The following is a 10903-nucleotide window of genomic DNA, read 5'->3' as shown; positions in this document are numbered from 1 at the left end:
CAGGTGTGGAGGTTGGCTGGGGAGAGAAAAGAGGATGAACCTGGCTGGCTTCTTAGATTAAAAAGGGCGTGGCCTCCGCTGCCCTCCCCAGTCTCGCAACGGTAAGGAGGGCCCAGGTGCCCCGCCCCAAGCCGGCGCCCCGCCCCCGCCTCGTCCCGCCCCGCCCCGCCCGGTCCGGCCCAGCCCCTGAGCTAGTCTCGCGCACTTTAAAAGTGCGCGAGCTCCGGCCGAGACCCAGGGCCGGCGGTTGGTCGGGCGAAGCCATCTATTATGCTACGTGAGGGGAGCTAAAAGCCTACGCCTCCACATTTTTTTCCATTTTTAGCTTTTCAGGCCCAGGTTCTGGTCCCCTTTTAGCCTTAAAATCCGCCCCCTATGCTCAGACTCCGAGAAGGGCGTTCTGACTCTCTGGGGAAAGGGTCGTTGTGTCTCTGTGCGGCGGCCTCCCCCTCTGGACGGGAAACCGGTGGGAGAGGACGACGGCCGGAGGCGGGAGGAGGCGGCCCTAGCGCCATTTTGTGGGAGCGAAGTGGTCGCTGGGCTGCTCTTGGATTCCTCGCTTGCTTCAGTATCCCTGTCGGGCTTCCTAGCAGCGGCCTAGCGGGTGAGTCGCGGACGCTTCTCACTGAGGACGCCCTGTGTGCCTCGGCTCCCGCAGTGGGGCGGCCCCCGCCCCGGGAAAGGAGCCGTGGGGCCGGGCCTGCCTCATTCTGCCCGAGCGGGCTCGCGTGGGAGCGACGTTAGGGCCTGGCGCGGGGTGGCAGCCGGCGCCGAACCAGGGACGCTGGGCCCGCGGAGCCGTGCAGCCCGAGGCAGAGGTTTGGTCTGGTTTCCGGGCCCGGGCACTGTTTTGTGCCTTCGTACTTTGCACCAGGGCAGCGTTTAGGCCTGGTGCCCCAGCGGTCCCACCCCGGCCGCGCTTAAAAACTCCTCCCACGGTTGTCACGCACTGGCTTCTGGGAGGTGGCGGCCCGCGTCGCGAAGGACCTGTCGCCGCTGTCATTGCGGCTCAAGTTTGGAGAGCCCCCAGAATCCCCAGATTTGGAACAGGGAGGCACTTTTCCCTTGTTCTTTTCATCTCGTTCACTGCTCCTATTTAGTCTTCAAGGCTCAGTTTCTGCATCGCTTTCTTAGGGAAATCCACTTTGACGTTCCCCTCACACACATCTCAACCAGTTTAGTTTCTTCCTAGTCCCCAAGACTACTCCTTTCCAGTAGCATAATCACGATTGTAATAAAATAAGTACTTGTTTGCTTTCTTTCTCCTGCTCATCTCCCCCTTTGCAACCAGCATGCCAGCTGGGACTGTGGTTTCACACACAGTTAATAGTTGCAGCACCTGATGGATAGTAGGCACTCATCAAATAATGAACGAATGAACTAGCAAGGCATTACATTTTAATAGGAATAGTTATCCTTGCCTGTGCCTCCTCATTTTTCAGGGATAACCAACACCTATAAAAATCCAAACACCGAGAATTTTTCTGTAAGTCAGAACAATGACGTGGTAGTGGTATTAGTCAGCTGGGATAATTACTTTGACACAATTACTTTGACACAAGTGTTGGTCATTCGTATCTCTTTTCCATTTAAGCAAGACAAGTAAAGATGTCCGAATATATTCGGGTAACCGAAGATGAGAATGACGAGCCCATTGAAATACCATCAGAAGACGATGGGACAGTGCTGCTGTCCACAGTTACAGCCCAGTTTCCAGGGGCATGTGGGCTTCGCTACAGGAATCCAGTGTCTCAATGTATGAGAGGTGTCCGTCTGGTAGAAGGAATTCTGCACGCCCCTGATGCTGGCTGGGGGAACCTGGTGTATGTTGTCAACTATCCCAAAGGTTTGTTACCATTTGGTTTTGCAGTGATGCTAAAGTATAAAGTATAGGTTTGTGTCTCGTTCTAAGTCATAGGTCATGGCCTCTTCGTGGTGAACCATCTCCTGTAGCCCAAGTATTTCTTTAAACGTTACCGTCAGACAAGTTTGAAAGACCACTAGTTTAAATTAGTGAAAATTGGAAATTACAGGACATTTTTAAAAAACAATGTGTTTAAACAATTATCTGGATTAACGTTGCTGAGCTAATGCGAAATTTAAGGAATTAAGAACGCTTTGCAGTTGTATCAGTCTGTTGTAAACAGATTTTTCTGAAGTGCCTCAGTATTTTGGTTTGGTCTTTGTTCTTGCAGGCTTACATCATTCATCCAGCTAATCTTTTTTTTTTCCTCCTTAAATGAACATCAGTTGCAGTAGCCCAAATCTTGAATTAGTGCAGTCGTAATTATAATTTTGGGTTCTGGTCTTATTCTCACTGCCCCTTATCAATGATGTTTTTAATCTAAAAGGAAGCATGAAGATGTAGAAGTGAGTCAAGGAAATGAGTACATTGTAGCAGTAGGAGTGTGCTAGTTGGTAGATCTGTCTGTTACTTTTACTGTAACGTAATATTGCAACAAAGTCATATTATTTGGTCAGTATTTAAGACGTCGCATCAAGAAATTTTTTTATATATCAAGAAAATTCTTAATAGCATCAACTTGATTTTTTTTTTTTTAGTATGTAGTTTCTTGATCCATTGGCTGTAGATTAATATTTACCCAAACTTAAAATGTCATTTATATAGTAATGTGTCGATGTATGTTCATGATTGTAACAAACGTACCAGCCTGGTGGGGGATATTGATGCTGGGGGGGCTCTGCAGGTGTGGGGAGCGGGGGTATATGGGAAGTCTCTACCTTCCTCAGTTTTGCTGTGAACCTGATAGTACTCCAAAAAATGGTCTGTATGTCTGAATGTCATTTAGTTCCTCTTCCAAATACTGCTTTTTTAAAATAACCTTAGGTTTCTTTTTTTTTTTTCTAATTAATTTATTTATATTTATTTATTTTTGGCTGCGTTGGGTCTTCGTTGCTGCGCACGGGCTTTCTCTAGTTGCGGCGAGCGGGGGCTGCTCTTCGTTGCAGTGCGCGGGCTTCTCATTGCGGTGGCTTCTGTTGTTGCGGAGCATGGGCTCGAGGCGCGTGGGCTTCAGTAGTTGTGGCTCGCAGGCTCTAGAGCACAGGCTCAGTAGTTGTGGCGCACGGGCTTAGTTGCTCTGTGGCATGTGGGATCTTCCCGGACCAGGGCTCGAACCCATGTCCCCTGCATTGGCAGGCGGATTCTTAACCACTGCGCCACCAGGGAAGTCCAGGTTTCTTTTTTATTACAAAAGTAACCTGAGTTCATTGTTGAAAGTTTAGAAACGAAACAAAAAGAAAGAAAATTGAAATCACCCTTAAATCCACAGCTGGAGATAAAAGTTGTGAATTTTTTGGTAGTCTTCAAGTTATAGGCCTTAAAATAATCAAGCAAATATATTTAATAGGCACAAAGATAGTATCACAGTTATTCAACCTGTTTTTTTTCCTTCCTTAATGTATTTTAAAGTGAAAGTGAAGTAACTTTTGTTTTGATACACCTTTTGAGAGGGGAGAACATACAATTGTAATCTTGAGACATTGTGGAACCAGAGGTTGGAATCCCTGGATTGGCTCCAGGAAATAATCTTACCCACTTATTCAATTCTTATTCTGTCTGTGAGAGCTAACATCACTCTTTGGCAAAAGTTTCCAGTGTCTTAACTGTTCTGAGAATGTTTTTGCTTCTCATTTCTAGATGAAGGGGTGTGTGTTTTACGAAGTGTTAAATGAAAGTTCTGAAAGGTTTCTGCTCATTTTGTTTAGATAACAAAAGGAAAATGGATGAAACAGATGCTTCATCAGCAGTGAAAGTGAAAAGAGCAGTCCAGAAAACATCTGATTTAATAGTGTTGGGTCTCCCATGGAAAACAACTGAACAGGATCTAAAAGAATATTTTAGTACCTTTGGAGAAGTTCTTATGGTTCAGGTAAACTTTGATTTCATTTAACAGTTCTTCAGTGAATGAGCACCCAGAATTCCTGTTGTTTTAGTGATGCTGCCTTTCATGTTCAGTAGATGATATATTTTTTTTATAAGTTTTCTTTATTTTTTAAAAATAAATTTATTTATTTTTGGCTGCGTTAGGTCTTCTTTGCTGCATGTGGGCTTTCTCTAGTTGCGGCGAGCGGGGGCTACTGTTCGTTGCGGTGCACAGGCTTCTCACTGCGGTAGCTTCTCTTGTTGCGGAGCACGGGCTCTGGGTGCACTGGCTTCAGTAGTTGTGGCACATGGGCTCAGTAGTTGTGGCTCGTGGGCTCTAGAACGCAGGCTCAGTAGTTGTGGCAAACGGGATTAGTTGCTCCGCGGCATGTGGGATGTTCCTCGAGCAGGTCTCGAACCCATGTCCCCTGCATTGGCAGGCGAATTCTTAACCACTGCGCCACCAGGGAAGTCCCGATGATATTTTTAATATTTGTTATGTGTGTACGTAAGGGGCGCTGAAAAGAAATTTGGTTTATACTATTTCCCTTCACGTACGTACTCTGAGTTGGTTACGTGTGTGTATGGTCTTAGTAAATTTAAATGATTTTTTTCTAGGTCAAGAAAGATATTAAAACTGGTCATTCAAAAGGGTTTGGCTTTGTTCGTTTTACGGAATATGAAACCCAGGTGAAAGTAATGTCACAGCGACATATGATAGATGGACGATGGTGTGACTGTAAACTTCCAAATTCTAAGGTACTTTGCTCTTTTTTTTCCTCTGCTTTGGCCATTTTTGCTGACAGACTTACTTAGAAGACACTGTAAAATAAAACATTACAGTTGGAAGATATAGTTGCAGGGTGTGTTCTTGAAATCTTTTGCCTTGTTAAAGTCTCAGGACCTTAATGCATGCTGAATATTTTGTATGTTTGTTTGAAATATTTAGTTCATTGCTCCTCTAAACTAAAATGTTGTTCGTTTTGTTCTTCCTTTTCTCTTGTTATTTTTAGTGATTTAACAATTTCTTACATAGTTACATGTTAATAAAGGCAATGAGAATATGTTGATCTTTTTAAAAAGCCTAACTTGTTCCAAGCAAGCAAGACTTGCTTATTTGGAACGTTATCATCTTTGCCAAGACATTTCTCGATCATCAACTTTCCTTAATCCAAATATAGTTTCATCAAAGTATAAGACACTGATGAAAGAAATTAAAGATGATACAAACAGATGGAGAGATATACCATGTTCTTGGATTGGAACAGTCAACACTGTGAAAATGACTATACTACCCAAAGCAATCTACAGAGTCAATGCAATCCCTATCAAACTGCCAATGGCATTTTTCATAGAACTAGAACAAAAAATTTCACAATTTGTATGGAAACACAAAAGACCCCAAATAGCCAAAGCAATCCTGAGAAAGAAAAACGGAGCTGGAGGAATCAGGCTTCCAGACTTCAGACTATACTACAAAGCTACAGTAATCAAGACAGTATGGTACTGGCACAAAACCAGAAGTATAGATCAGTGGAACAGGATAGAAAGCCCAGAGATAAACCCACGCACCTATGGTCACCTTATCTTTGACAAAGGAGGCAAGAATATACAATGGAGAAAAGACAGCCTCTTCAATAAGTGATGCTGGGAAAACTGGACAGCTACATGTAAAAGAATGAAATTAGAACACTCCCTAATACCATACACAAAAATAAACTCAGAATGGATTAAAGACCTAAATGTAAGGCCAGAAACTATAAAACTCTTAGAGGAAAACATAGAACACTCTGATATAAATCACAGCAAGATCCTTTTTGACCCACCTCCTAGAGAAATGGAAATAAAAACAAAAGTAAACAAATGGGACCTAATGAAACTTCAAAGCTTTTGCACAGCAAAGGAAACCATAAACAAGATGAAAAGACAACCCTCAGAATGGGAGAAAATATTTTCAAATGAAGCAACTGACAAAGGATTAATCTCCAAAATTTACAAGCAGCTCATGCAGCTCAATATCAAAAAAACAACCCAATCCAAAAATGGGCAGAAGACCTAAATAGACACATCTCCAAAGAAGATGTACAGATTGCCAACAAACACACGAAATGATGCTCAACATCCCTAATCATTAGAGAAATGCAAATCAAAACTACAATGAGGTATCACCTCACATCAGTCAGAATGGCCATCATCAAAAAATCTACAAACAATAAATGCTGGAGAGGGTGTGGAGAAAGGGAACCCTCTTGCACTGTTGGTGGGAATGTAAATTTATACAGCCACTGTGGAGAACAGTATGGAGGTTCCTTAAAAAACTAAAAATAAAACTACCATACGACCCAGCAATCCCACTACTGGGCATATACCCAGAGAAAACCATAATTCAAAAAGAGTCATGTACCACAATGTTCATCGCATATACAATAGCCAGGACATGGAAGCAACCTAAGTGTCCATTGACAGATGAATGGATAAAGAAGATGTGGCACATATATGCATTGGAATATTACTCAGCCATAAAAAGAAACGAAATTGAGTTATTTGTAGTGAGGTGGATGGACCTAGAGTCTGTCATACAGAGTGAAGTAAGTCAGAAAGAGAAAAACAAATAACCGTATGCTAACACATATACATGGAATCTAAAAAAAAAAAAAATGTTCGGAAGAACCAAGGGGGAGGACAGGAATAAAGACGTAGACGTAGAGAATGGACTTGAGGACATGGGGAGGAGGAAGGGTAAGCTGGGACGAAGTGAGAGAGTGACACGGACATATATACACTACCAAAGGTAAAATAGAGAGCTAGTGGGAAGCAGCAGCATAGCACAGGGAGATCAGCTCGGTGCTTTGTGACCACCTAGAGGAGTGGGATAGGGAGGATGGGAGGGAGACGCAAGAGGGAGGAGATACGGGGATATATGTATATGTATAGCTGATTCCCTTTGTTATAAAGCAGAAACTAACACACCATTGTAAAGCAATTATAGTCCAATAAAGATGTTAAAAAATATATATATACTTTCATCAACTTTAAACTTTAAAACTTTATTCTTCATTGAAGTCTTACAAGAAGAAGTGCTAATGCAAAAAATAAGAATGTACCTACTTTTTAATGACTCACCTAATATAAAAGGCAGATAGGTTGTATTACATCCTCTACCATAATGCTGTTTTCATTGCTCATAAAATATTTCTGATGGTTTTCTTCCTTTCAATTTGACCAGCAAAGCCCAGATGAGCCTTTGAGAAGCAGAAAGGTGTTCGTTGGGCGTTGTACGGAAGACATGACTGCTGATGAGTTGCGGCAGTTTTTTTGCCAGTATGGAGAAGTGGTAGATGTCTTCATTCCCAAACCGTTCAGGGCTTTTGCCTTTGTTACGTTTGCAGATGATCAGGTATGTTCTCTTAATAATTTTGTCCCAGCTAATTAGGTAATTTCTGTTGAACTTTGCCCTTCCAGCTAATTGCCACCCTTAGCTAAGCTCTCTGACCTTGTACGCTGTGCGGTATATGGGCCTAAACATTTGTGATAAACCCCTTAGATATTTTTTTAGTACGTGAGGTTTAAGTGGGGATGTTACATGTCCTTTGAAAATGAACTAAAAAATCCCTGCTGCCATTACTAAAGCTAAAGGCTATTTTATGGTTTTAAATGAAATAAGAGTTCATCGCTTATTTTTTCTCCAGTTTAGATGATGGCTTGAAATCTAAGTTTTATTGCTACTTTGATGTATGAGTCAGTGGTTTAAACTCCTTTATTTACATCCCTTATTTTTTTGTAGGTTGCCCAGTCTCTTTGTGGAGAGGACTTGATCATTAAAGGAATCAGCGTACATATATCCAATGCTGAACCTAAACACAATAGCAATAGACAGTTAGAAAGAAGTGGAAGATTTGGTGGTAATCCAGGTGGCTTTGGGAATCAGGGTGGATTTGGTAACAGTAGAGGGGGTGGAGCTGGTTTGGGAAACAATCAAGGTAGTAATATGGGCGGAGGGATGAACTTTGGTGCTTTTAGCATTAATCCAGCAATGATGGCTGCAGCCCAGGCAGCTCTGCAGAGCAGCTGGGGTATGATGGGCATGTTAGCCAGTCAGCAGAACCAGTCAGGCCCATCGGGTAATAACCAAAGCCAAGGCAACATGCAGAGGGAGCCAAATCAGGCTTTTGGTTCTGGAAATAACTCTTATACTGGTTCTAATTCAGGTGCAGCAATTGGTTGGGGATCAGCATCAAATGCAGGGTCAGGCAGTGGTTTTAATGGAGGCTTTGGCTCAAGCATGGATTCTAAATCTTCTGGCTGGGGAATGTAGACATTGGGTTATCGTTAGTTGGCATAAACTGGTGGGAATTCAGATTTTTCTAAACTCATGGTAAGTATATTGTAAAATACGTATGTACTAAGAATTTTCAAAATTGGTTCAGTGTGGAGTATATTCAGCAGTATTTTTGACATTTTTCTTTAGAAAAAGAGGAAGAGCTAAAGGAATTTTATAAGTTTTGTTACATAAAGGGTTGAAATATTGAGTGTTTGAAAGTGAACTGCTGTTTGCCTGATTGGTAAACCAACACACTACAATTGATATCAAAAGGTTTCTCCTGTAATATTTTATCCCTGGACTTGTCAAGTGAATTCTTTGCATGTTCAAAATGGAAACCATTGGTTAGAACTACATTCTTTTCTCCTTGTTTTAATTTGAACCCCACCATATGGATTTTTTCCTTAGGAAAATCTTTTTGGAGATCATGGTGTCACAGTGTTTGGTTCTTTTGTTTTTTGTTTTTGTTTTTTAACACTTGTCTCCCTTCATATACAAAAGTACAATATGAAGCCTTCATTTAATCTCTGCAGTTCATCTCATTTCAAATGTTTATGGAAGAAGCACTTCATTGAAAGTAGTGCTGTAAATATTCTGCCATAGGAATACTTCTGTCTACATGCTTTCTCATTCAAGAATTCGTCATCACGCTGCACAGGCTGTGTCTTTGACGGTGGGTGTCCCATTTTTATCCGCTACTCTTTATTTCATGGAGTCGTATCAACGCTATGAACGCAAGGCTGTGATATGGAACCAGAAGGCTGTTTGAACTTTTGAAACCTTGTGTGGGATTGATGGTGGTGCCGAGGCATGAAAGGCTAGTATGAGCGAGAAAAGGAGAGAGCGCGTGCAGAGACTTGGTGGTGCATAATGGATATTTTTTAACTTGGAGAGATGTGTCTCTCAATCCCTGTGGCTTTGGTGAGAGAGTGTGCAGAGAGCAATGATAGCAAATAACGTACGAATGTTTTTTGCATTCAAAGGACATCCACATCTGTTGGAAGACTTTAAGTGAGTTTTGTTCTTAGATAACCCACGTTAGCTGAATGTGTTAAGTGAAACGATACTTGTATTTCCCCTACCCCTTTGTCAACTGCTGTGAATGCCGTATGGTGTGTGTTCTCTTCTGTTACTGATCTGTAAGTGTGGTAATGTGAACTGAAGCTGATGGGTTGAGAACATGGACTGAGCTTGTGGTGTGCTTTGCAGGAGTACTTGGAAGCAGAGTTCACCAGTGAGCTCGGGGTGTCTCAAAATAGGGTGGAAGTTCTAATGTCTGTTAGCTCCCCATAAGAATGCTGTTTGCTGCAGTTCTGTGTCCTGTGCTTGGATGCTTTTTATAAGAGTTGTCAATGTTGGAAATTCTTAAATAAAACTGATTTAAATAATATGTGTCTTTGTTTTGCAGCCCTGAATGCAAAGAATTCATAGCAGTTAATTCCCCTTTTTTGACCCTTTTGAGATGGAACTTTCATAAAGTTTCTTGGCAGTAGTTTATTTTGCTTCAAATAAACTTATTTGAAAAGTTGTCTCAAGTCAAATGGATTCATCACCTGTCATGCATTGACACCTGATACCCAGACTTAATTGCTATTTGTTCTTGCATTGTCCAAAGTGAAAAGTTTTTTTTTTTTTTCTTTTTAAATCTAGTTTTTAATAAGTCTGGGTGACCACACCTAAAATGGTAAGCAGTACCCTCCAGCTTTTTGTTAGTGCCTCTGTGCATTTGGGTGATGTTCTATTTACATGGCCTGTTATAAATCTCCATTGGGAAATCATGCCTTCTAAAAATATTCTTATTTGGAGGAGTGGACAGAACAATGTTAATTATTTTAAAATGCTTTGTAGCAAAGCCTATCAATTGAAGGGAATATCAGCACCTTTCTAGTTGGGGATTTGAAAAGTGGAATTAATTGCAATAGGGATAAAGTAGAAGAAACCACAAATTATCTTGTGCCTGAAATCCATTAAGAAGCCTGATAGCTTTAAGAACTAGCAGGGTGGGTTGTCTGTCTGTGGAAGTGTTAAGTGAAATGGGCTTTGTCTTCCAAACGTGGGGAAATAGAGTAATGTTGAATAAAATTGCTTATAAAACTCAGATTAGACTCTCACGATGCATTGTTAAGTATGTAAAAGCAATAATCTCTATTGTACTTAAAATGTAACTACTATGAGAGTTGAGCTCCTTTTCTAATGGAAGAATGTAAGTTTTTATGCTGATAATTTACCTAATGCCCTTATCTAATTAGATTATGATAAATAGGTTTGTCATTTTGCAAGTTACATGTTTTGAACTTTTATAAATGAAGTCGTCCTTTAGACTTATGGTCGCCACATTGTTTTATTCAGTTTCCTCTGTAAAAGGATCTTGCTTTGTTTTAATTTTTTTTTTTTTCTGCATCTAAATTGCATGATTTCCAAACCCTGTACCATCTGAATTTTGCATTTTAGCACTTGCACTATTACTCAGCAGCAGTAACATGGTAACACTTAAAATGGTATTCGGGGACCTCCAAAGACTAAACTGACAAGCCTTCAAGGAGCCCAGGGGTAAGTTATCTTTGTCAATGGCATGGTTTTGATCCCTTATTTACACCTGTGTAAATCTAGTTACCAGTCTTAGAAGGCTTTCAATGTTGACTAGCCTTCTGTTAACATGTTTATGGTACTACATAGCTATGGGTATTTAATTCTAC

General features: G+C 41.3%; 1 protein-coding gene across 1 annotated transcript; it reads left to right on the top strand.

Moving 5' to 3' along the window:
- The first annotated feature begins 528 nt into the window (after positions 1 to 528).
- TARDBP (TAR DNA binding protein) lies at positions 529 to 9595 on the top strand. The gene is made up of 6 exons (XM_061187105.1): positions 529 to 604; positions 1595 to 1846; positions 3730 to 3893; positions 4505 to 4645; positions 7113 to 7283; positions 7671 to 9595. Exons 2-6 carry the CDS (start codon positions 1609 to 1611, stop codon positions 8199 to 8201), a joined length of 1245 nt encoding a protein of 414 aa, XP_061043088.1. The 5' UTR covers positions 529 to 604; positions 1595 to 1608; the 3' UTR covers positions 8202 to 9595.
- Positions 9596 to 10903: the final 1308 nt, after the last annotated feature.

This window comes from Eubalaena glacialis, chromosome 3, assembly GCF_028564815.1.
Source record: "Eubalaena glacialis isolate mEubGla1 chromosome 3, mEubGla1.1.hap2.+ XY, whole genome shotgun sequence".
NCBI lineage: Eukaryota > Metazoa > Chordata > Mammalia > Artiodactyla > Balaenidae > Eubalaena > Eubalaena glacialis.
This window is presented reverse-complemented; position numbering and strand designations above follow the sequence as displayed.

What these genes read in the sequence shown, in the direction of transcription:
- TARDBP (XM_061187105.1), top strand. Translation starts at nt 1,609, where the DNA reads ATGTCCGAATATATTCGGGTAACCGAAGATGAGAATGACGAGCCCATT. An exon ending in TGTTGTCAACTATCCCAAAG is followed by an intron (nt 1,847 to 3,729) that starts GTTTGTTACCAT and finishes CATTTTGTTTAG; the next exon opens with ATAACAAAAGGAAAATGGAT. An exon ending in TTACGTTTGCAGATGATCAG is followed by an intron (nt 7,284 to 7,670) that starts GTATGTTCTCTT and finishes ATTTTTTTGTAG; the next exon opens with GTTGCCCAGTCTCTTTGTGG.